Consider the following 27,500-nt stretch of genomic DNA (forward strand, 5'->3'; position numbering starts at 1 on the left):
GACTGCTCGAGGGCTAATCATCAGCTGCTATGTAGTGGGGCACATTGTTCCTGAGCCACCGCTGGGTGGTTGTCGCTTTGTGTTCTGGGGCCGGGTCTTGTTGAAACACCAAATCCTCTCCGTGGAACAAGGTTTCCGTGAGGGGCTTCACCACAGGATCTAAGATGGTATTTTGATACACTTGTGCAAAAGTGCAGCTGTGTAACGCCTTCAAAGCTAACGCCCCACCACACCATGATGGATGCAGGATGATGGGAAAGCTGCATACATTCTTCTTCTGCTTAGCTTCTTGAGCACTCCAAGCATACACTCGATCATTCCGGCAGTTTTAGGATTCCTCTACATGAAAAATTTTCTCGTCCGTAAGAATAATTCTTCTGTGGCCGTTTCGACCAAGCCGGCGCAAGAGTGCCTTTGCTTTCCGCTGTCGCTTACACTTGAGGTCTGCTGTGAGGAAATGTCCAGTTGTTCGTCGATAACCTTTGAGTGCAAGGTCTTTGTTAATGATGCGGCACATTGTTCTTGTAGACACATTCATCTACTTTGCAAGGAGAAACTTCTTGCGACAGGGATTCCATCAAATTCGCTCCATGACAGCTTTGACGAGAGCTGGTGTTCGGACTGACTGGGGACGACCATTTCTAACACGGTCAGCAATTCCATTGGTCTCAGCAAACATTTTGATCATGCGATAAACAAATAATCTGTTAATGCCCAGATGTTTTAGATCTTTGAAAATCTCAGCGGGCATCTTCTTTGCCTTGTACAAGGCAACCACTGCTGCAAGCTTCTGTTTGATGTCCATTTTACACACTTTCGTAGCTCTTACGGACTACACCAAGCTTGAACAGGCAACACCTATGTTTCTATATGTGTTTTAACATCTTGCCACTAGATCGTGCTGGGTTTGCAGTGCCGGCAGACAGGCGATCACTTTGTATCAAAACTTATGGCATGACTGGGTATAAAGAAATCATAAACACGATAGTTTCAAACATATTCTGCACAAAACTATCAGTAAGCAAATTGTATTAGCATGGATACAAGCTGTTGATGGTTCCAAGTTCATCTCTCTTCCTGGAAACTGGGGTTCCTATGTAATTGGGTGCCCTTCACTCTCTGCACCCCCCTCACAAAAGTGAAATATTTTGTCTGGTTTATGAAGATTATGTTGTTTATGAATGTTTTCATTTGTCTTTAACTAGCGGAAATGCGTTATTGTGAAGTGAAGTACGTCTGTTACTTGAGCAGGATGCAGATCAGCCACAAGGCTTTGCACAGCAGATGGGGCATTGCCTAACGTTTCATAAATGTATTATAAAAGAAGGACGAAACATAAAGGACTGAAAACTTATGAAACCAAAATAGAAGTGAAATTATTGGTAGGAGTGTTATATTTTTTGGTGTTTATAGTTTTACATCATTAGGTTAGAACCATTAGGTTTGGTGCTGATAGCACTTTTCGACATTTTTCTTAAGTTAGAAGTGCTAAGCTTGATGGTGTTATCTTTTGAACGTGTTCCTTAGCTATTGGAGTGTGCAAACAATTGGTTTTTACTAATAAAAAGTAGTAAAAGTACTCCGATGGCAAGTTTTTACTTACCAAGGCCATACCTTGGGATCAAATATCTCTATCACTATTATTTGTGTTTTCCACGTGCTGGGACCAGTCATGCTGGAAAACATCAAAATCTGTTGATTGAATAAAAATTCGACATAATTCTCGAGGCGGTACAGTCGGTCAAGGGCTATTGTGAATGTTTGCTCTCCAATTTAATCTAATCATCATTCATCCTCGTCACTACAAGCCTAAAGAAACAGATGTGATGTAAAATAATAATGATACATAAAATAAAATAAAAATTAATTCAAAGTCTCACGGTTCCCTAGTTCATGAATTGTTTACAACAGCTTCAACAGTGGAGAACAAAAGAAGGAATGAAAGAAATCACAACAGCAGAACTCAAGCAATTGTACACCCTTCCTATTGCCTATGATACTGTTTCTTCTATTCCACCTGAAGATATATCATTTTGATGAGCCCCCCATTCCAAAAAAAAAGAGAAGGAAAAAGTATTGATTTCACATTCTGAAAATAGGGTAGTGGTAACAGTTTCGATTGTTTTATGATTTTTTCAAATGTTCCTAGCAAGAAGATTATTATCGTACAATTTTGGCAATCATTGTCACCTTCCTTAAAGTAGTGAGCACTGTTTACATTTCGAAAAAAGTTGTTTATGTTGAAAAAACAACTTAAAAATTACCTTACGCAAGCATGCACGCTTCCCATGGACAATGTATTTTCCATTGACAAGCGACTGTAAGTATCGTAGACAGGGATGGATCCAGGATTCAGTTTTGGGGGGGGCACAAATTTCCAAAAGTGTGCACATAAATACTAATGAAGATCACAGTACTACTTTAAACTAAAGTTTACCATGGTGAAACAAGTCTTTTATACTTTAATATGTCTTTAAGTACCAATTCCAGTCATATCTGCACATGTGGCCAAGTTATTAAGAACAAATATATTTAAAAATAAAATTGTAAAAATAACAATATATTAAAAATAGCGTATTCCTCGCGAACACAGAAATGCACAAGTTACAGAAGCATTTTCATATTATAAACAGTATTGTTTTACTTCATTTCTTAATTCTTTTTGCTTTAGAATTAGTTTAATGTAGCACTTGAGTCCTTATCAGTAACATGCATGATACATGATAAAGCTGCTAGTAATTTGGACACCAGTTTAACTTTTCAATCTTCAAATAATTGGAACTTACTAAAGACATTTAACTGTAGAAAAGATTTTCAAATATGTGCAAAGAACTAATGCACAGGGGTACTCGTACTTACATAAGGCATTGTTTTAAAAAGCTGACAACAACTTTTCTTCTACATTCAGCTGTTTCTTAAAAATAAATAAACAACGTAGGGCTTAATTGAAGATGACGGGAGTGTTCCCCAATTTATTTGAAATTTTGTATACCCTCTACATGAGGCCTCCTGAACACGATTCTGACATTAGAATTTCCCGGTCACGTCTGTAACTTGAAAATTTCACGTAACGTTAGGTTAGGTTAAGTTAGGTTACATTAGATATATCGTAACACCATTAAGCCTTGTTTCCATGATTGTGAAAAACTAATTATGCTGACCAAGGCAGTAATTTATTTTATTAAAAACATAAACTAACGTAATACAGAGTCTGAAGAAGACCTTGCTAGAAGGTTGAAACGTTACGTTAGTTTATGTTTTTAATAAAATAAATTACTGCCTTGGTCAGCATAATTAGTTTTTAGATATATCGCCATTATGAAAGCAATATAATACACCTTACACACGTAATATCCAAATTTCAAACAGTGGCCGGAAAATCAGAACCTCTGATACTTCATCCGAAAACTTATTTGGTTAGTACATTCTCTAGTAAATAAATCGGAGAACACTCCCGTCACCTTCAATTGCTCCCAACGTAGACTATTGCATTGTTTGAGAACATTGTTGAATAAGTGGGAGCTTAGTTCTGATCGCACCACCTGCATATAGTGTTGGGTAGGATAATGCGCTTTAAACCTTACTTTCACGCCCTTTGATTCTTTCATGACGGAACAAAGAACAGGGAGAAACTTTACAAAGATTTATGAAAGAAACATAGTCGATGTTCGAGAGGCACCAACTTTCAACGATGTACATGGGCACCAACTTTCAACAATGTTCGAGGACACAAATTTCCAATGGTGTATGCGGGGCACCAACTTTCAACAATGTTCGAGGACACCAACTTCCAATGGTGTATGCGGGGCACCAACTTCAAATGATGTTCGGCACTCAGCAAATTTTTAATGATATACGGGGTGGACCATTTTTCAAAAGTGTAAACATACGTAATTAATAATATTTTTTGGTAACAGTTAGATATAGTGAAAATTTTTAATAATTTTGTAAATTACATATTACAAGTATAATTTGCTCGAGCATTTTGGGAGGGGCACGTGCCCCTCTGGATCCGCCACTGATCGTAGACTAGTGGGTATTAATGTAGAAGTAAATCGGACGTTAGTAGAATGGGCATGAGTTTACAATACCGGACCACTCTCCAATTTCTATAAAATTTCGCCTACTTACTAATTTCGGTGTCCTGATGACGTAACTGTAGTTCATATTTGGCGGTCGCTTGTTAAAATTGTACATTTACGTCTAGAAATTGTAAAATAACCTTGTGATTTACCATGCTGATTGTCCCTACACAGCAATTCGGAACCATCTTTCTTTCGCAATTCATTAATGGTCTTCCCTTATGCACAACAATCTTGCTGACGTAAGACGAGGAATGCCTACGAGGTTAGGTTAGGCCTGTTAGGTTAGGTTCCATTAGCATAAATACAAAGAAAAATTAATATTTTAGCTACGAGAACTATACCTTGTCTTGCCTGTTGATTTCTTCATGTTGGGAAAATGGCATCTTCCGTGGAGCTATTGTTCTTATGGTAGGGTTACGTTACGTTAAGAAAACATAGTTTATTTCGTTTTTTATCGATTTCCATACTTGACCGCCAATTATTACATGCAGATTCGTGTTTAGGAGTTCACAATTAGTGAGTAGGCGAGATTTCATAGAAATTGGAGAGTGGTCCGGTATTGTAAACTCGTTCCGTAGAATGCATTTAGGGACTTCATTTGAATGCTAAGAGAACCAAACCTGGTCTGCCTAACCTAACTACAAAAGCATATATTGAACACAATCTTAAGTAATCGCTAAAACTCCGCAGTATGTGTTTACAGAAGTAAATCGAAATTGAACCATGTTAAAATTGCATTCGTAGCATGATACGAATTGCATTCGTATTTTAGCGTCGCTTTCTTCCACTTTTGGATCACGATGAGGATGAGTGATAATTCGATGAAACTGATAAAGGGCAGTCAGAAAAGATACTCATGCCCAGGAACATTTGGGGCGAGATCAAAAATTGACCATTGAGCCTGCAATGATGATGCTGAATTTGCATTTCTTGCGTTAAGTGTAGCCTATTTGTCTTACAGCCAATTTTTAAATTTTCGAGGAGTATCCTCTCCTGTTTTAACACACTTTTATATAATGTTTGAAATAATTAATATGCCTTATCATGCCTCTTGAAATATCTTCCTTGCACTATCGAGGAGAGACACTATTCACAATTTTCAAAATGTCATGATTATCAACAGACAAAGTATATGGTAAAAGAATAACATTACTGCAGACGGAAACAGGTGGCCTTCTTCTTACTGCTAGCCTATACTAAAGAGTGAAGTATTCAACAAAATACGTACTTGTCTGCAATTACAGCATTCTGCCTCTGATAACAATATGTAGCTCGTAAGGCATATATAAACAAAAAAAATATTTCTGTTGGTTTACATCTCATCATTTCAATCTCCTATGTTGCCAAGTAGATTATCCACAAAAATCTATCGATGAATCTTAATTTTTATGTGATTAAATATGTTACATCAGCTGTCAACATTTACGGTATGACAATGTTTAGGTGTAGTTGTTTACATGTACATGGCGCTGTACAAGTAGACTGAAAAGAAGAGGATAGTCTTTCTTATCGCACAACGCGAGGACAACCGTGTGTTCTGACGTCAGATGATGATTGCCTACGTTTTTAGGTTAGGTCTATTAGGTTTGATTCCCTTAGCATAAATATACAGCAAACATGTTATTTTTGCTAAGAGAACTAAACTTAGCAAGCCTAACCTAACAACTTAGATATTTAGCATATCAATGAAATCTGCTCACAGTGACGTCAGATGACAAGGTTGCTCTCATGTCGTGCGTTAAGAAAGACGAGAAGAGGACATCAATTCAGCTATGTAATGTTTACAGCGTAATATTCATGCTGTTTTCGCAAAAATGACCAAGAAGAATCCAGAATATCCCATCAAGTGATTATTTTTGCATAAAGTGAGACTGAGAACTGCTAACGTGATAATTTTGAATGTCCCAAAAATCTCATTTACCGAAGTCGGAAATTGTTTTCAGTGCCAAATAGTAGTGGTGGGTACTTTATGCCGGTACCTACTTTTCGGGATCCATCTAAAAGTTAAGCTTTTTCTGCCCCCAATGCTTATGTTTCTCAGTAGCAGAACATTCTGGACTCTTTCGTAACTTTTTGAACAATAAATATATTATAAATTTTCTCTATGTTTATTAACGTTCTTCTCATTGAGGCGCAGAACATTCTTCTGGATCTAAAATGGCAGAATAACGTGTCTGGTGTTGTGCTTCAATCATGGGAGATAAAAATTATGGTTGTAATGGAAGAAGAGCCGATGCTCATTGAGCAAACGGAGCCAAATCCCGAAGATCTACAAAGGAAGCTCTATTTTCTACTCGATCAATTGCAAATGATGGCACTGGAACTTCCTCCGTACGCGTAACAAATATGTTATTACTGTTACATGAATTTAGTGGTAGACTTTTTGTTAAGTTATATTGCATACATGCACGTGTTATTGTTTATTATTGTTGACAGTTATTAATTTATTTATTGTTTTTTATCTTTAGAATATGAGAGCCTGTTGAACATAGATTTTCAAATGTTCCAAACTTTTATCATGCACTACACAAGGTCCAAGTTCTGATTGTGTAAGATTTTACACAAATTGTACGTTGATATGAGAAATTGTTTGGGTTAAGTGGTAGAGTAGCCACAGGCTGAACTTCGCCCATGAATAAAGAATTTCTAATTCTGATACTGGGAATGAGTCTGAGTCTAAGTTTATTTTGGTTTATTGCGATTTCATTGTGCTAGGTGTGCAATTTGTACATAGTTCTATTTCGATTTCCGTCTGTTAACTCATACTGTGGAGTTTTAGCGATTACTTACTGCATGTTTCCTTGACACCATTTTTTTTTCTTTTGTAGTTAGGTTAAGCGCGTCAGGTTTAGTTCCCTTAGCATAATCACCCTAAATGCTTTCGGGGTGAGGTTAGGCGGGTCAGGGTAACAGTTTCATACATCGGAGACACATTTCTTCATTTTTACAGAAGAAACTACTTACGGAAATGAGTTTCTCTAAGGTTTCCAACGTTAGTCGAGGTATTTTCTTTCATCGTGGTATCTATTTGACCGGAAAATCATGTCAAGTGTTTCGAACCCCCTTTTTTTAAACTATGCTTGCCTAACCTAACCTTATTGGAATGGTTCGTGGGACTATCCGTCAGCTAGTCGTGCATAATGTACAATTTGCACACGTAACAAACATGTTAGTAGGTATTTTTCGGTGAAGAAGGTTGGAAACACTGATATTCGAAAACAAAAGAAGCGATATCATTCGCAAAGTAAGCGATATCATTCGCAAAGTAAGCGATATCGCACCGTTACGTGCGTTTGGTAGCACTTAGAAAAAGTCAGGTTTAGTTCTTTTAGCATTAAAATAATTTCCCTAAATACTTTTTTTAAGAGAGGTTTTAAATCGTTTCTACATTCATTTCCACTAGTCTACGATACTTATTAATTACTTCTATCAACAGAGAAGTGCCTTGTCCATGGGGAGCGTGCATGCTTACGTGTTTGTTTTTTTGGTAAAATTATCAAAGCTGGGAATCCTCTGTAACTCGTTTATTCTGTAATTGTTTACATTCGTATACTTATTCTGCATTGGGAAAGATTGTTTAACAATGGATTTTGCTTTTTTTTAACAAAATTAGTAACTATTGACGACATGTTGAGTAATTATTGTTTGTTCTTTTCTCGCTTCCTGAACACGCAAAATGGCGGGCACATCTTGACTAGTGTTGTGTTTCAAACAGCAAAGCAGTGTTTTAAACTTCTTAACAGAAAAATTCCTGCTTAGTCCAAAAACCATTCACGCATAGCCCCAAATACCGTTCGAGATAATATGACCATCCAGAATAGCCCCAAAAACCATTTCCGCATAGCCCCAAAAGCCATTCTCGCATAGCCCCAAAAACCATTCACGATAGCCCCATGCACCATCACGCTTTAGGTTGGCCAATATAGTGAAAAAACTGTGTGTTTGGAAACACTTACCAGGGATTACGTCATCAGAAGCTCGCAACATCGGGTTCAAGTACATTAATGGAAATGCAAGCAACAGCTTTCGTGCATCGGACAAACATTATTATAGAAAAAAACAAATTAGCGGCCAAATACATTGAAAAATGCGAGTAAATGCTTCTACGAACTTCTGAAATTATACAGACACTGAATTCCGTAAGTACTTTCTCCTGTAAATTTGAAGAAATCGGATTCCCGGCTTTGATAGTTTTACAGGTTTTTTTAAAATCCAAATAGTGCTCATTATTTTAGGAGCAAATAAAGAATACCGGAAGTATCTTCAATTGCTTTAAAATTCTGCATAGTCACTAATTTTGACCTCGTAATCACGAATCTACAGTTAAAATTTGGCGGTCACGTCTAGAAATTGCGAAAAAAGTGGGTCCGTGAACAGAGTAAACACTATTGATTTATGAAGAAAACAACCATTTTTTGCAATGATTAGTATTTTAAAACTATGTTTACGATCACCCTTAATTTTTACTATGTTTGCCTAAGCTAACCTAACCTAACCTTACGTGAATGGTTCATGGGGTAAACATATTTTTCAAATTTACGCAAGATGCCATTTTCTCATGCGAGAAACATGGTTTCCATGTTATTGCATAGCGGTAATTGACAAGCTTATTTTGCAATTTCTAGACGTGACCGCCAATTTTTAGCTGCAGATTCGTGATTACGAGGCCAAAATTAGTGAGTATGCCGAATTTTAAAGTAATCGGAAACACTTCCAGTATTCTTAATATATACCTTATTTTAAGGAAGGTTCAATTTTCGTGTGACAATGATTGCCAAAATTCTACGATAATTAGTCTTTTTGCTAGGAGAATTTGAAAAAAATCACAATAATTGAAATCATTACCTCAGTCCAGATCTGGAAATAAGCTTTAGCAGTTTACAGTTGTAAAATTCCAATTTTTTAAAAATCATATCTTAAAAAGCAGTTTCAAATTACTGCGCTTGCAAGTCTCTCTTTATTTCACATGAAATTATTTAGGCAATCAACAACGTATAGCAACAATATAAGCAGTTTCGAATGTTTAATGATTTTTTGCAAGTTTTATAGGAGTATTGGAAGTGCTTTAGAATACTGAAAACTATTATGGAAGGATGTTTGAAGATTGGAGAAACTAGTTAACACAGTTAAAATCTTCAGCAAGTATTACTTAAGGGAGAGAATTATGATTTGAAAAGTAGGTTACGAGAGCATCCACACTTTGCAGTTAGCAGCCATTCTTGTTTTTCGGTCATCTCAGAAACTGTTTTTTTTCAAGGCTCGAAGGTGGTTTCATGATTGAGAACAGATCTTACGCGATCAGGTGTTGGAAGCATTTAGGAATATTATTTTAATACTAAGAGCCCTAAATCCAACCCACCTAAGCTGACAACACTGGAGGCTGCAAATGGCACTTTCTTGTTGACTTTTTCAGCCCGGCGGATAGGAACCTGACCTCTTCGAGGCTTTCTGTTCATGTTCCATACCGATGACCCTCAATTGGTCCTCCAAGGATCTGAATGTGTTGGGCACCCTGGAGCCCTTGGTAATTTATCATCTCGGACATGCTTCCGGGTGTCATATCACTCCTCCCCCCGAAGTCACATGGTGCACCCACTTTCATTTGCCAATCAACATGAGTGGAGAGAATGAAAAAATGGACACCACTGTGACCTTAGTAATTTACAAGCACATACCTTAAAACAACCATGGTCGTTTACGGGCCATAACGTGTTAAATAGTAGTTTCAAATCTGAACTTGTATACAAAGACAAAGTATTTTCAATTCAAATTGAATTTTATGATTTATATAGTATAAAAGCAACAACAACAATAATAAAAGTTTCTATTACTGAAGGCTTAGATATGAAATCTTACTCTACCCTCCTGAGAAAAAATCCTGTGGGCACCCTTGCAAACACATGTTTATCTAGCCACTCATCCATTGCATTATGCACTGTATCCAGAGGGAAATCTTCCATTGCCATCACAAGACAGTGCTTCAGGTTGTCAATACTGCGGTGTGTCTTCTTGCAAGCTATATCTTTAACCACAAACCACAATTTGTGGTCCAGAGGGTTAAGTTCAGGACTGCTAGATGGCCAATGAAGTCTAGCACATTTGTATCATGCCACTGTTGACTTCAAACTGACTTCCCTACCTTCTGGAGTGCTATAACAGACACACAGATTTTGTAATCACCCCATTCCATCATTGAAGCTAAACACACTTCCATCACTTCTATAGTTCAACTAGCAATGACACATGTTTAACCAACCTCTGTGACAGAGTGGTTAGCACGGGAGTGTTCAAATCCTGGCCTGGTCATGGTTTTTCTTTGTGATTTCATCATGTCACCACTCATTATTGCGATTAACCACAAGTGGCAGAAAAGCTATGCTAACAAATATCATCAAAACTCATGTGTCATTCTCACTGGGGGAAGTTGTTGACTTTGAACACAACATGAGCAGCTACCTCCTAGAGTATACATGTCTATAGTCACATACTAAACAGTTTTTGAATTTCTAATTTCTTTTTTTTTTCAATACCTATGCTTATATCAGCAGGTGCAGAAATAGCAATATAATGACTCTTCTATTTGTTGCTATTTATACATTTTAAGTTACCTTAAAGAGAACATTTTCCATGAGAAAACACTCCAGGAGTGTCGATTTATGAGTGTGGTCAATTGCACAATGTACTTTTCATGACATACTTTCTTACAAATGTTAGGCAACCTATCAAACAGGTCCACCTCGACCTTCATATCATTTAAATGCTTCAAGGTTCCTTTGTAGTCTACATGCAGCTTATCGTGCTGCTCCAGTTTGAAAGGCTCAATTGATTACTGAAGGTTCGCTTCCAATCAACACGTGTGTCTTGCAGCCGGTCGCATGTTGCTTTGGTGTGAAATGTCCCTTAGTGTGTTATGTATATTTCTGTACTCTGATTGTGAACTTGAGCACCTCCTTTATCAGTATTTCAAAGGTGATTTTTTTTAATGATATTCATTCCCTTATTTATTTTCCTCTAATTTATGAAATTTCCAAAAACATCTTTGCAGAATTGCTAATTTCTGCAGTAGTAAGAAATAGTATCTTCCTCTTTTGTAGTGTGCATTAAATTTTAAAATATTGTAATCTCTGTGAAAACAGTAACTTTGTAACTGAAAACAATTGGAATGTTAAAAGCAATTTAACATTAACCTTTTCAGTCCCAAGGCCATTTTCACAAGTAAGCATCTCTGTCCCGACCCGATTTTGAGCAAAATGCAGAGTTTCAATTAAATGAGTGTAGATCGGAGACTAATTGCCCTAGAGAGATGAGTGATATACCGTTGTACGCGGAATGAGCCAGAGATTCAGACTATATGAAATTTATGCTAATTCGGCGTATATGTGGTGGGGGGAAGGGGCTAACTCTCAAAATTCCAAAATTTTGGAAAAAAAGTTTGGTTCCCCCACCATCCCCCAAGAAAAAAGTACATGACAGTGCCGACATGCACATGGAAATGATCGCTGACATGTAAGGAACACAAAAATATTTGCATTATTATCAAATGACCAATGTAACTTGAGTTCTACCCCCAAAAGGAATGGTCGACACGCCACTTTTCAAGCTTCAAAATGCAGCGGTACCTTGAAATGACTTTAGCTCAAGAGACTATTTGCCTTGGAGATATCAACGATATACCGTTGTACGCAGAATGAATCACAGATTCAGACGATAAATAATTTATGCACATTCGGCGTATATATGGAGAGGGAAAGGGGGAAATCCCCTGAAAATTATTTTTTTTTAAAAAATGGGGTTTCACCCCTCCCCGAAAAAAGGATATGAAAAGTTCAAAATGCACATAGAAATTATTGCTGACATGTAAGGAACACAAAAATATTTGCCAATGTAACTTGAGTTGTACCCCCAAAAGGAATATATAAATATTTATGCACATTCGGCGTACATATGGAGGGGGAAAGGGAGAAATCACCTCAAGAATACTTTTCTTTAAAGAAATGGTGTTTCCGCCCCCCCCCCCCCGAAAAAAATGTCAAAATGCAAAATTTTTGCAAATATGAGAAAAGCCCCAAAAATTATTTTAAAAAATTGTCACCACCCAAAAAATGTCCTCGCACTTGGGCACAAAACGACACCTACGCACAACATTCACGGACGAAAAGCTAGAACGCAGTGAAAAATGAGCGCCGATTCTTGCTTTTTAGACAATGCAGTGTAACCTCTGTCGCAACTTGTGGACACTTGTGCTAAAAAAACAAAGGTTTCCTTCAGCGTGCTTCGAAATTCCATTCTCACAACGCAGATTCAACAACCAGTCTTCCCCCCCCCCACCCCCTGCTTGCGCCCTCACGGAAAACTTTCATTTTGACATTGGATACTGATAAACAAGCTTCCTTCGAATGCAGTTCACAGGCGGGAGTGAAAAGCTTTGCTTTAGAACAACAATGCTGGTCTTCCTTTGTCGGCAAAAATTTTCCCTTTAAAAGAGGTGCAAAAGAGAAGTACCTTTTCCCGCCTTTTCCCCTCCATTTTCATGAAGACAAAAAAAAAATGCAAAAAAAACATTTCTGTTAAATACATGTGTTAGGAACAATATAAAAAAATCGAAATTCTAGCCAAAAATAGAAACGTTATAACGTAAAAACTACGACCTTGACACAGCGTCTCAATCGAGATGCTTGGGACCGTGAGGCTTACTTTTGGGTATCTCAATCGAGATGCTTGGGACTGAAAAGATTAATCTTCTTTAACAGACCGAGCTTAATGTTCATGTCTAGCCTCTCCAGACAGGTAGTTTTCAACTGCGTGAAATTGTAGCTCGAGAGCTAATTGTCATTGAGAGATATAATTATTATTAATAGTAGTAGTATTAGTATTAAATATATAAGATGGGGCTTTTTAGCAGAGGTGAAATTTATTCATTGTACCTCCCAAATGATGTGTTAATTTGTCACCACATCCATCCATAGCATAATACACTTGGCAGCAGTATACTTACCAGCCATCTTTTAAGGGCTAATTCACTCTCTTCCTGAAAAGTTTAACATTTTCACAAACTTGGCATTTCATAGTAATACTTCAATGTATAATTATTTTATTATCAAATAATTATTTTCTTTTTTGCTTCATGGTTTTGTTATTTACTTGCATATATTTTTTGTGCATGTACTTAATTGAATTATTTCCTTGAACAGAACATATCAACAACGCATTCCAAACGAATTGCTAACAGGACTGGCTAACTGTCTTCTAAATGAAACAATCTTTGAAATAGTGAAGGGACTCATGGAAATCCAACACATGACCGAGAAACAGCTCTTCCAGCATAGATTGCAAATTATTAATAGGCAAAATAGTAAGTAAACTTTTAACTAACTAACTCTCTAGCCTTCTTAAACCCGAAGGTTCATGGCTGCAGCAACACAGGCCTTCCATCTTTCCCTATCTTGAGCAAGTTCTATATACTCTTTTCCATCCCTACCGATTTCCTTTAGGTCCGTCTCAACGTTGTCCCTCCATCTTCGTCTTGGCCTTCCTACAGGTCTCTTACCATCAGGTTTCCCAACAAGAATCCTGTAAACTCCTCTTTCCTCTCCCATTCGTGCCACATGGCCTACCCACCTAAGTCTTCTTGATTTAATTATTCTAATAATATCTGGACTGGAATACAAATTATGTAGTTCTAAATTATGTAACCTTCTCCACTCACCTGTCTCCTCATCCCTTTTAGGTCCAAAGATTTTCCTAAGGATCTTATTTTCAAATACTCTCAGTTTATGTTCCTCTTTCAATGTAAGGGACCAAGTTTCACATCCAGTTGTGTGAAAAATCATTTTGCATCCATGTGTACTCTGTAATTTTTATTTTTTCTGTGTATCAATATAATTCACATGTATCTTGGGCAAATGGTTACTGTTATGTCTCTGGATAAAATTTACAATATATAAATTATTAGACACCAATAAGGTTATTCCAGGTGGTCAGTACCTGGTGAAATCAGGAAATGGTAACAGTTATGGTTTTGTGATGGAAGTCCTTTATATTACTGGAAATGAATGTGAAAGTAAGTTAGAATCTTTGAGACAGTAATTAGTGCAGTTGCACATTGTTACTAAGCACCCTTGCCAGGGCATGAAATTTCAAGTTTGAAGTCAGTCGCCGAACTAAAATCTTTGGTCGCCACTATTTTATATTTATAAATAATAAAAATATGAGCAATTATTAAAAAGAACATACCTTAGGAATTAATGTTTATGTAGCGCTGTCGTTCAGCACTGAAGTGCCACTTAACAATCGCAACTGCTGGGTCAAACACTGACGGGGGGTTCATTTACGGAAACTCTGAGCAAATCATCCAGTGTCTCAGTCTTTAGAGAGTTCCTGTAAATAGTCTTCGAGTCTGTTGTGACAGCTGAAACCTCTCTCACATGAAGCTGTGCTCACTGGTAAACAGCTCAAAATGTCAAAATCTGGAGCAAATTGGGGAATCTTGCTGAACACTCCTCACTGTGAATCTTCTCCAGCATCTGATTCAAAGTCAGAGAAGGAAACAAAAGTTTGTATTCTGTCCACTCTGCTAACAGAACATCCATTTTCTCATTATAAAGGCTCGGGTTCAAGTACATGTAGAGCTTCTTTATTTCTTCTATCCCAAACTGAAGAATATTTTCTTTGGGAGGCCAACCCAAGGTGTCGAAAACATGCAGAGATGCAATCACATCTGTTGAAATAGATTGCAGTCTTTCTGTGATGTACACCTTCTCATTGTTAATTAAGTTTCCTCTAACAGTCTGAAACTCTTGCTCTCTATTTTGAATGTTTGTGAGCTGCACATCCCTGATCTTTCCTGAAATGAATGCATGGTCCAAGAATCTTGTTCGCTTGGTCCAACATTAGATTCCAGGTCAGCCAAAACTGAAATACAGTGTTCAATTCTTATTTTCAGAGATGAAATCAAAAGACTCTTATTTTGTAGTGCCACGCTTACAGGGTTCAGTTTCATCTAAAAATCCAAAAGGAAGTACAGAAGCTTAACAAATTTAAATTGCTTCAAACTTTTCAGTAAACCCTTAGGTTTAGTACTATCATTGTCTTTTCCTTCGGTCACAGCAGCTTTCCATGATTGCAAGAGATCTCTTACAGCACTTTCTTTGCTGGCTAACCACCTAATAGCGTGGATATCATTCAGTTTTAGAATTTCTTCTCCTATAACTTCTGCCGTTTCTCTCAAGAGGTGAAGTCTATAGCAGAGCCATGATAAAACTGAAAAATATTCCTAATCACGGAATCAAATGCTCTAAGATATTAACTACAACACAGCTAACTGCAAACGGTGTGCAAGGCAGTGAATATTTATAATTTTATTACAAATATTTTTCATTTGCACACCCAATCCTGATTTGTGCCCAACCATATTTGCTGCACCATCAGTACCCAAGCCTACAATGTAATACTTGTTTCTGTATTTATTTGAACCTATTGCCCAATCTAAATAATCAGTTATGGCTGTGAAGTGACCAGCAGAAGTAGCGTTTGGGAGCTCTATTACTCCTAAAATGTCCTCTTTGATATAACCATCAATTGCATCCACGTATCAAACATACACATTGCATGCTCGACTGACTATCTATCTGTGGATCCATCAATCAGAAGGCTGATGCATGTACTTTTCTTTATTTTCTCCACTAGATCTAACTTCAAAGTTTCAGCTATGAAATTAATAAATTCTCTCCATTGCTTTTTATTGCCATACTTAGATAGAACACTCACACTTAATTTACCTGCCAAACACAGCAGATCTGCAAATTATTTAAATGCCTTCTCATGTTTAGCTACATAGTATGCTACATTAAATAATTTGTAAGATGGGGTCGGCATTGAGTGGACACGGGGTTTTCAATCGGCTCGCTTTCCAAAACCATGTATGAATGTTGGATTGAGATGTTCGGGCATGTTTGACACACATTTGAAACAACAAAATTTTAGTCGCCAGCCCCAAACTTTTGGTCGCCAATGGCGACCTGGCTACCAGAAATTTCGCGCCCTGCCCTTGCTCATAAGGTGCTGCCTTCTTAAACATTAAGGGCAAATCACACGGACCTGGATTTCCAGTAGGAATGCCCTAGTTGGTAGCTGAACTTGCTACCTGGCCAGAAATGATGTCTGGATTCTGTAGAACAGCCAATCAGAGTGAAGTTGGGTCACATGAAGATAATCTGTGAGTTTGGAAAGAGAAAGTTTCTTGTCTGTGGCTTCTGAATGGTGTTTGTTTTTGTTACCTGCTCAATGAAAGAAAAGAACAGAGATAATGTGCATTCGAGTTCATTAATATTTAGGAATTTATCCAAAGCTATGAGATTTGTACACGACAAATGTGATAGCCAATAATGAAAATCCTTATTATTACCAGTGTATTAAATGTTTGGCATATTTAGTTGAACAAAATATATATTTTTTGTGAAATCCTGCAAAGTTCATGTATGAATATACATACCTGGGTTCATTAAAAAGCTTGTTGAGTACACCTTGCCTACCAGTCTTGTTAGAAGCAATTTCTGATTCATATAAATGCTTACATTTTAATTCTTTAATTTAATTTTAAGTAACAGCAATAGATATTCTGCTACAACTTTCTTCAAATGGCTCGTCGATTCTTTTAGCTTGTCTGCTCTGCGCAATGCCTTGTGAGAAGAAAAGCATACCGACAAGTACAGTAAGTATCGTGTTAGGTTGACCCAGTAACTAATCTCAAGTCCAACAACTGGAAAATCGAGCAGGAGATCTAGCCTCATGTGATCCATGCATTAATTTGCAAGCAGTCATTTATTTGTTGCCATATTTGATATGGACTACTACTACAGGCCATTCGGTTTAGCTTGAGCTGTGGCCATCAGCTGTGCTGTAACCTGCCGTCAGCATGATGATCCGAGAGTACCACTGAGATCAGAGTTGCTAACCACCTTAATAATTACGTATATCCATAATCTGACTTCAGAGCTTATTGGTAGGGGTGTTCAGTACTTACTGGATTTAATTGTTTGTTTTTTAAATAGCAACAGTTTGAGAAGGTGATAGTTCAAGGAAAAGAATGACAGAGGATTTTTTTTGTAGGTGAAACCACCATTGATTAAGCCCCCTTGGCAAAAGAGGCATCCTCCCTCTCCTCCTCTTCCTCTCCGGGGGGGAGGGAAGGGAGAAGATCGTGTTACCATGAGTAAGGTGACTGTTGACCTGTGTTGCTTAGGGTGTTTTATTCAAAGGAAGCTGAGGTGACAACTGGAATGAATATTGGAGAAAGCAAAGTGATTCATAGTCAGAGTAGAGAAATTATCTCAACGTGCATAAGTTTATGAAGAAAAAAGCTGACAGTGGTGTTGCGTTGAACATGAAACAAATGCAAAAGCATGTTCCCGCAGCTACTGATATCCTGGGTACTTATGTCAGTAAGTACTTTGAAACGAAAATGATCGCTACAAGGTAACTGGAAAGGGAGAAGTGATGCCTAACAATCACACAGAAGAAAGAAACTTAAAAATGATGTGGACAAATTTGACAAGTGTGTTATTGGTATAACAATTGACGAATTTCACTATCATGAAGGACAGCGTGCTACTTTATATTCGTAAGTATTTTTTTATGAGACAGCAGCGTATAGCCTTTGGCAGTTTTATGTCTAGTAGAATTATAACTTCTGCAAATTGCAACACTGCTCCTATGAGTCATATGTGATGTCTTCTGCAGATGACAAACATTTCCCGCTTTGTGCATACCAGATCTCAGGCTAAACTGAATGTGCTGTACCATGTATAGAGCATTCCACATGTGACATGAAGGGATTTTGTTCTTGTTGCGAAGTGTCAATATAGGGAAAGGGGGAACTTTCAGCACCTTCCTAATGCCAGAAGTTTCTTTGTCAATGCATGTACTTGAGTTGTGAAAATACTCCCTTGGAATGTTGTTTGTTTACGTAAGTGGCAAAATCAGTACTTTTTAAAGCAACTATACATTTGAGGTGGAAAGAGAGTAAGGAGTAATTGCATATTCCAGCCAGTTAAGGTAACTGCAGAATATCTTAAGGTCATAAATAAAATTACAGTAGAATAGCTTTAAAATATTGGGTGCGTGTTCCATAACAATTAGTTAAATAAGCCGAAACACTATCGGAGTCCCACACCGTGGCCCTGCAGTCTAAGGCATCATGCTTTGGGATTACACAGATTTCAACCTGTGTAGGGGACCGGTGGCCACCCACCATCATGAGGAAATTGGGGAATAATGAATGAGTAGCGTAACACGGTCATGAAAACCTACAACAAAGACTGGGGGTTCATCGTATTGACCACACATCACCCCATGGTTGGGTGATCTCCCACCTTGCCAGGTGGGAGTGAGGCCAGCAGTCGGTAGGTAGGCAGGCCACTGTTTATTATTATTACTATTGGAGGAATTTTTCAATGATTCGCAACCCATGAGTTCCATGTCAGAAGTCAATATCTAAAAATGGCCAGTGCATTGTTTTACAGTTGGAAAATTTTGACTAGGAACTAAGTTTTCTTTGATATACAAGGTGCCAACTAGAAGTTTTACCTTTAGTGCAAACAGTCAGGTTTTGTTTCCTGTTAGGAGTCCCCAAAATGTCAGTGTTTCAATTGGGGAGCTACTTGAGGAGAAGTAGCAGGCTCAGACAGAAACATCGGAACTTATTTCGGAATTGAGGGGGAGGGAGCAAGTTCTTAAATCCACCAGCCAATTTTTACAACCATTTTTCCTACACACACACACACACACACACACGCATACATACATAGATAGGTGATCGAAAATGAACTCCCTACCAAGACTAAAACCCATAAAACTTTCTTAAAATCTCCAAATCTTTGCTAAAAGCTGAAGCTGTAAAAAGGGCACTCAGCACACGTAAGGACAACACATAACCCCACACAGGATTATACTGCATGTGGGACGAGGCACCAGATTATTGTTGGGTAAAACTAAATGAAACTAAACTCAGTGGTGCAACAGCCCTTGATAGGCCAGAGCCTACTAGAGTGGCTTTTCACTGGGCGACACGTGGTCTGCATTGAATCCCATCGCCACTGTTTTTTCTGGTTTTTGTGACCGGAGCTCACTACTTTTTGAAGTAGCTTCCCAATTGTCCTCACGATGCTGGGTCAATGCTGAAATTTTGGGAGCACCCACCGGGAATCGAACACAGGATTTCTCGCACCAAAGACGAGAGTGCCCTTGTTGGGTAAAGTAAGCCGTAATTTTTCCTTGTTGTAGGGTGCTCAAGTGACCATGTTGAACTTCCCTTTGGGCACCCTACAGATATCGCCTTGTAATTAAATGGTCCCTGGTTCAACAGCAGGTGAAAGAACTGCCCAGTGAGAAGTATTGTAATATTCCAATTTATACTGTAGCATTACTCATATTAAAATAGAGGAAGACATTTTAGGGGAAAAGTATTACGTAAAATACATCTTGAAGTTTTATGATGATGATTATCTCGAGATATCGTTGTGGGGATGTTCTCAAGTTTTCAGGGCTGATGATAAGAATGGAGCTAGCTCTCAAGAACATATTTATTTAGCCTGGTCGACATCCAGGGCAAATTCTCCTTTTGTTAAATTTTTGTCGCGTGTATGAATAATGATGACCGCGGTGGCTCAGTCGGTAACGCGTCTGACTACCATGCTAAAGGTCCCGGGTTCGATCCCCAGCTGGTTCAAATCCGGGAACTTTTCTAACGTTGAAAGCGGCTCCGGCGCCCCCCCAGCGTCGAATAACATGGGTACCTGGGGGAAACCCTGGGGGGTAAAGGCGGTCAGGGGCATGGTGCTGATCACATCACCCCCACTCACGACCGGATCAAGAATGTGTGGGGCATTACCCCCACATCCCCTATATGCCTTCATGGCGTGGTGCTAAGCACAGGGGAACACTTTACCTTTAATGAATAATGATTAGATTAAGTAAAAGCAAAACAAACTAATGTGTTGCTCAGGATTCGAACCTAAAACCTCCCTTCCCCAATTTCAGAATGTTATCGACACCACTTAAAATCAAGAAATGTGAAGTGGAATTACTGTTACGTAATTTTTGCGAATCATAAACGCAAGAACTAAATTTAAGAAGAAAATGTCTGGTTTCAATTTTGCATTTATATTCTATGTTGAAGAGGGTATAATGTAACTGGTAGACAAGTAGATAGCATTTCACTTTGCAGTTATGGTATATGCTTCAATGAGTGGCAGGTTGTAAGATTCCATATGGGTACAATCGTTCTAAATTGCTGCCGATGGATTTCGATTGGTTAAAGATGCCAGACTGTTCAGTTATATTTTACGTTGATGTTGCACTTTAAATAATTAATAGACACCGACATTTCTCTCCTGTTTCATTGCCGGTTTTTCAACAGTTAAGACTCCAGTAGTAAATAACCTGGTAATTTAATGAACTTTTGTTCGCAAAAGATGTGTTATTTAGGAGTATGGGCTATATAAAATCTCCACCCACAAAATAGTCTCGCTCGTCGCCTACCTCCTCGTTCCTTTTTTGGAGAATTACTGCTTTTCAGTCGTTGTTGCTGTTAATCTGATTTTATAAATAAGTGATGTTAGAAAGAACTTTTCGAAACTCGTGCATTTTCAACAATCTCATTTACAGATATTGTCAATGGTAATCAACATTAAATAATATTTGGAGCTGGGTGTGTATATATAGTTCCCAAGTGCTGAAATTGTCCCCTCTCCCTAGGAATCGATCCTTGTCCCTTTAATGATAAGAAGGCTGCATTAACCACTATGCAATCGATGGTAAACAGCCAGTTTTTGTAATATTAAGTTATTCTAGGAACCTTCACTAAATTATTATAATTAAATAGTTAAAGGATAATACAATCCATTAAAAATATTCTTAATGCTCTTTGAAGACTGTTCTTCTTTTCAAAATTTCTAATAGCCACATGATTCTTGGAAAGGTAGGTAAAGCAAATCAGAAGTCTGAAAAAATCGAAAATGTTTGTTCCTTAGTCTGAAGTACAGCCATTCTATAAAATCACAATTTCGTACTATTACCTCAGAGCAATAAGCAGAACATGTTGAAGGTTCAAACTAAGTATTATGGGAGCTTGTTAATTGGTGTTTATTTTTATGGTTCGACATTCATTATATTTAATTACAAAACTCTGTGTGTTCAATATCAAACTATTGTTATACCTATGAATGTGGCAAATTTTAATCATATTACAATAACATTCTCCATCATAATTCCTTTTGGTTTATTTTTCATTGAATTTTGAAGCTGTAGTGAATTTATATTGTTTCAAAATAAAATCACATTACCACTTCCTGACTTCACTCTATAATTAAAAAAATATTGCATATGAACTATAGTTGATTGAAATACTTGAACACGATTGTAATTTAGTACTTGTTTATAATATAATTTAAATAATTTGGATACTTTTAAGTATCAGAATAATCCATGAAGTTATGAAAAATCAAATTAGTTGCTTAATTGGAACCACCAAGAAAGGTCATATAATCCTTCAATAAACTATGAAAACAAGAATTATTATTATCTGGCGTGGGACACTCTGAAAGGCTGGAACTCTGGCGAGTCCCCTCCCTCCAGCCGGTGCGACACAAAATCCGGAGTGATGTGTTACAGCATCGTCCGGTCACATTTTTACATTCCATTTTAAATGTCTTACGTTCACACAGAGAACATACTGTAGAACTTGTTACTGAAGTTTGCGCAATGGCTAAAGGATACGATGATGATAATCATGAATGAAAGAATCATGTATGTGCTTCCCCGGAAATCGAACATCTTGTTGTTTAGTTGTTAATTTTGGCAGTTTTACTACAATCCCTTCTCATATAAATGAACAAGGAAAATTTTATTCTACTGCTTACCTCAAAAAAGACATCTTTTGTGCTGCACTCTTTCCCTACAACCATCTTTTCATAATCAAAATTTGACATATTAATAATGACGCACTGTTTCGATGCATGACAGATAACTGGCCAAACCAACACCAAACTTCAACTGAAAAGTCAAGACAAAGCATAGGAAATGCGCATCTGCTTTTACTTAACCGTCATATTCCCCCGATAAAGGCATGCAGAGTAGGAGACCAGGAATTCGTCAAAGGACATTTGGATCCTGCAGGGCACCTGTTTCGCAGAAATGTGTCCGGTAGTAGCTATCTATTTAGGAACTGGAGGCAGTTCTTATCTGAGTGCACCAACCTCTGCCCCCCCTCCCCGGAGTATTGTTACAAGCGAGCTCACGTGTACAAAACCTGGTGGAACTCGAAACAGAAGTAGCAAATTCCTAGGGGGAGGCAATTCGCGTTGCACTTGATTTGAAAAGCCCAAACTGCCATTCCTAATCTGCCTAGGGATCTGTCAGTCACGTTCTTTCTGTTAGCGGAAACTTCATGCCAGCTTCATTTAACGAGTGCAAAAATATTTTCTCAAATTTTCTTCAGAACCAAAAATAAGTTGGAATAATATAGCCTCATTTTTCAGGGTGTGACTTGGGGGGGGGAGGCAAATCCCCCCCTCGGTTCCGACATCCCTGGGCTCAGATCTCAAAAGCCAGAAAACAGTGGCAATGCGACTCGATCAGCTAACTACTACTCATCCAATGAAAAGTCACTTATCAGGCCCTGCCCCTCAGAAGGCTCTTGTGCCATGGAGTTTCATTTTTAGCCTGAGGGTTTTGGAAGACTTTGTAATAACAATACACTAATGTTCAAGTCAGCAATTTTAACTTCTCACAAAATTTGCAACTTTATCATGTTTGCAACCAATCCAATTGATGAATTAATATTCAAATCTAGAACCCTTAGCTTCATAGCATGCCATGCTACCATTTCAACCACCAAGGTTAACAATTTTAACTGCAAGAATGTAGAAGTGTTGTTTTGTATAAATATTTTATGTATGTCTTTGCAGATTTGAAGAAATCTAAAAAGGAATTAATATTGCGCTCAAAAGGAATAATTTTATTTAAAGGTAATAGTTTGCAATTGCTTGTTGAACATTGTTAATTTATAGAGGAATTCATATTTTATTCATAATTACCATTTGTGTACTTGATTTTTACAATACAGTAACATTTCTCTTCAATCAAAAAGTAAACACCATGGAAGTTTAGTACCGGAGAAATCTGCTTAATTTAAGGAAATCTATTACCTGTAAAAGAGTTTCTAATATTTAAGTCCTGATCATCCTGTCTATTTTTCATGGAAATAATATCCATATTGGGTTAAGATAGTGAGGCTCTGGGATCTGCGCCAAATGCTAGTATAATCCTCGTTTTGTTGTGTCATCTATTTATGTTTGTGATTGTCTCTTCATCCATCTCATGTTATCACCATTCATCATCATCTTCTCGATTAGCAAAAACTGGCAGAAAAGTGAAGTCAAATAAATTAAATTAAAGCAAAACATGCTTTCATGGCTCATTTGATTTCTGCTTTTTGTAAGCTCAGGGTGCCTACTGTAAGACACACAAAAGATTCAAAAACAGGGTGATTATAAAGTCTCGATCCATTTTTTGAGTAAAAGAGGCTTGAAATTAAAACATATTGAAAGGATTCCATAGTACTTGGTAACACATAATCAAGATTGAAAGAAAAAATATCGGACATGGTAAGTGGTGTACAGAATAAAATCCATGACAGTGTCACCTGAGCGTATTTCCACATGAGCACTCTGCATGTCTGTACATGAATCCCAATGTCTCACCTTTTCACCAAACACCTTTGAGACCATTGCTGGTGTCATGTTGAGCACAACTTGCTGGATATGTTGACGTAGGTGTTAAAGAGGGGCGGCCAAATCTGTCTCCTCCACTGCTTGTAACAGCTCCGTATACATTGTTTCACAACCAGCGTAGTCCTCCTCGTGTAGCTTGTGCACCACCCGAAGGTAGTATGATCAATTTTTTAGGGTGTAATGGAGTATCTCGCACACAGTCGGTTGTGGTAACTGTTGGTTTAATAAAATAACATGTACAGTTTATTCCGAGAAGTTTTATTGTGCTTCTCACTCGGACGAACACAAGTGCTACAAAAAAAATATTCGAGAACCAAAAACAGTAGAACATCGATAGTGCAGCTTTGCACAGACTACAACCTGTGTAGTATATTAACTCTTGATCTCTCGTTTATACACTTTATATGTTTATTGACAAAAACACCCTACATATAACCCCCCTTTTTTTCAATGAATAATAAAGTGTGTATCATCATAATTACTCACTCATCATATTCATTAAGTTACAATGCCTTCTTAACTTTATACCTGTTTGTGGTTTTGTTAATGTATCTGCAATCATGTCGTCTGAAGCACAGTACTTAAATGTTACTTCACCTTTATAATACAGATCACGAATAAAATGATATTTTACATCAATATGTTTAGTTCTCAAACTAACCCTTTCATTTTTAATTAGTTTGATACAACTTTGATTATCTTCATTTATGATAATTGGATAATCACATTTTTTATCCATATCATTTAACACATATTTTATCCATTTTGCTTCCTTACATGCTTCTGCAATTGCCACATACTCAGCTTCAGTGGAAGATAGTGAAACATAAGATTGTTTTCTACAAGCCCAGCTTATCATACCTCCCTTATACATAAATACATAACCACTGTTTGATTTTCTAGTTGACACATCCCCAGCCCAATCAGCATCTGCGTAACCTAACAAATAATCATTTTCAAATTCAAATTTGTTTCCTAATTTTAACTTATATGATTGAGTTCCCTTTAAATAACGAAAACTTCTTTTAACTTCAATCCAATCAGCTTTAGTAGGACAACTGACCTTCTGACTCAAAATTGACACACTTGCCGATATGTCTGGTCTAGTATTTATACTTATGTACAATAATGCTCCAATAGCTTGTCTGTATTGCTCATTACTTGGTAATGGTTCAGAAGTTTCTGCATATTTAATGTATCCAGGATCCATTGGAATTTTGGATGACTTTGCATCTTCCAATCCAAATTGTTTGATTAACTTTCCTATGTAATTACTTTGATGAAGAGCAAAAATTCCATCCTTACTTCTCTCAACTTGAATTCCCAGATAACAATTAATATCACCAAGACAATTAATCTGAAATTTCTTTGACATTAACATTGCTACATCATTAATTAAATCAACATTTGTACATGCAATCACAAGATCATCTACATACATTAGAATATAGATCATATTCCCATCAACTGATTTTGTATAAAGACACAGATCTGCCTCACCTCTTTTGAAATTATTGTTAACCAAAAATTCATCAATTTTATTATACCATGATCTTGCGGCTTGTTTTAACCCATATATGCTTTTCTTCAATCTGCATACATATTCTTCTTTTCCAGGTTGATGATATCCCTCAGGTTGTTTCATGCATATTTCTTCATCTAAATCACCATACAAAAATGCTGTCTTTACATCAAAATGCTTGACTGCCATGTTCATTTGTCCTGCAACTGTTAAAAGAACTCTGAATGTTGCTTGTTTTCCAACTGGTGCAAACACTAGATCGTAATCATCACCATAGATTTGTGAATAACCTTGAGCAACTAGTCTGGTTTTGTAACGAGTAACTTTTCCTTGTGCATCTTCTTTAATGGTATACACCCATTTACTACCAATTACATTTCTTCCATTTACTGGTTGAACTAGTTCCCAAGTTTTATTTTCTTTTAATGAGTTCATTTCTTCATTCATTGCCGTCTCCCATTTATCATTATCAGGTCCTGTAACTGCCTCTTCAAAAGATGTTGGTAACTTTCTTTCCACAATGACCTTTTGTAGATTTCTAGCTGGTAATTGTCAAAAACTAAATATGCTGACCAAGGCAGTAATTTATTTTATTAAAAAACATAAACTAACGTAACGTTTCAACCTTCTAGCAAGGTCTTCTTCAGACTCTGTATCAAGGTCAGCATATTTAGTTTTTCATAATCATGGAAACAAGGCTTAATGGAGTTATAATTGGTAATTGTCCTTTTGTTATACGAGCAGATTTTCTGATAACATCTGGTGTCCTTTTATTTACTTTGATATCTGTATGTTCATCAGTTTTTGAATCACAAATTAGTTCTGAATCACTCTTCACTTCCTTTTTACCAAAATGTGAATGCATTTCTGGTTCCTCTCCAAGAATGTCCACTAATAATTCGCAATCAGTATTATGATCAGAATCAGATTTTTGGATAGGTTTCAAAGTTGAAATTACATGACTTGAGTTTTCAATAAATTTACAGTCTCTGCTTATGTAAATCTTATCAGATGTCATATCTAGTAACCTATATCCTTCATATCCAACTAAGACAAGTTTCTTTCCTTTAACGTCCATCTTGTGTCGATGACTTAGAATCATACCATATCCAACACTGCCAAACACTTTCACATGACCCATGTATGGTTGCTTTTCGTACCATTTTTCATATGGAGTAGTCTCTAATATCTTTGTGGGTAACCTGTTCTGTAAGTAATTTGCTGTATTTATAGCTTCACCCCAGTACTTCTTGTGCATGCCAGCATCAATTATCATGCAACAAGCCATTTCAACTAAACTTCTGTTTTTCCTTTCCGCAACGCCGTTCTGTTGTGGGGTATATGGTACTGTAGTTTGATGTTCTATTCCTTCCCTTTTGAAGAAATCTTTCAATTGTAATGACATATACTCTCCTCCATTATCAGTCCTGATTACTTTAGGTTTTCTTTTAAATTTGTTTTTTACATACTGTACAAATTCCTGTAACTTATCTTCAACTTCACTCTTTTTCTTCATTAGATATACCATAGTAAACCTACTAAAATCATCTATAAATGTAAGTATATATTTGTTCCCACTAGGAGTTTCAACGTCCATCGGACCACATACATCTGAATGCACTATATCTAATAATTCCTTTGATTTTTCAGTTTTCAATTTTGGAAATGATTTACGAGAAATTTTACCTTGAATACATTCCTCACAAACTTTAGTTACATTACATGCATCAATATCAACACCTTTAACTAAATTTCCTTTACCAAGATTTTTAACAATTGTTGCATATCTCTGTCCTAACCTACGATGCCAAAGATGAATACATTTCCTGTCATTTTCATGACTTACCTTGTGCAATTGATTTACAGATTCTACATTTGAAATAGTATTCAACTTATATAAATTATTTGTCAGATCTGCTGCTGCAACGGCTTTTCCATCTTTACTAATGATACATGTGTTATTGTGAAATTCAACATTTAAACCTTTTTCAGTAAGACATTTCACTGATAGTAAACTACCATGCAACTCAGGTACATACAACACAGATTTTACTAATACATCCTGTATACCTTTATCATGTATACATTGTATTACACCTTCACCCA

The 27,500-nt window shown here is 37.1% G+C and overlaps 2 protein-coding genes across 3 annotated transcripts in view; one reads left to right on the forward strand and one right to left on the reverse strand.

Moving 5' to 3' along the window:
* The window catches only part of LOC146002593 (osteopetrosis-associated transmembrane protein 1), a 43,254-nt gene extending 37,715 nt beyond the window's left edge, over positions 1-5,539 (reverse strand). The window contains exon 1 of the mRNA XM_083140539.1: positions 5,314-5,539. Coding sequence (XP_082996665.1) covers positions 5,314-5,411 — 98 coding nt within the window. The 5' untranslated portion in view covers positions 5,412-5,539. The remainder of the gene's footprint in view (positions 1-5,313) is intronic.
* A 706-nt stretch (positions 5,540-6,245) lies between these two features.
* Positions 6,246-27,500, forward strand: part of gdl (gonadal protein gdl) — a 31,080-nt gene continuing 9,825 nt past the window's right edge. The window contains exons 1-3 of one of the 2 annotated variants that reach the window (XM_083140540.1): positions 6,246-6,416; positions 13,277-13,437; positions 23,048-23,107. In XM_083140540.1, coding sequence (XP_082996666.1) covers positions 6,295-6,416; positions 13,277-13,437; positions 23,048-23,107 — 343 coding nt within the window. In that variant the 5' untranslated portion in view covers positions 6,246-6,294. The remainder of the gene's footprint in view (positions 6,417-13,276; positions 13,438-23,047; positions 23,108-27,500) is intronic. The other variant, XM_083140541.1, reaches the window with a different exon arrangement.

This window comes from Lepisma saccharinum, chromosome 18 (assembly GCF_977018435.1).
Source record: "Lepisma saccharinum chromosome 18, izLepSacc3.1, whole genome shotgun sequence".
Taxonomy (NCBI): Eukaryota; Metazoa; Arthropoda; class Insecta; order Zygentoma; family Lepismatidae; genus Lepisma; species Lepisma saccharinum.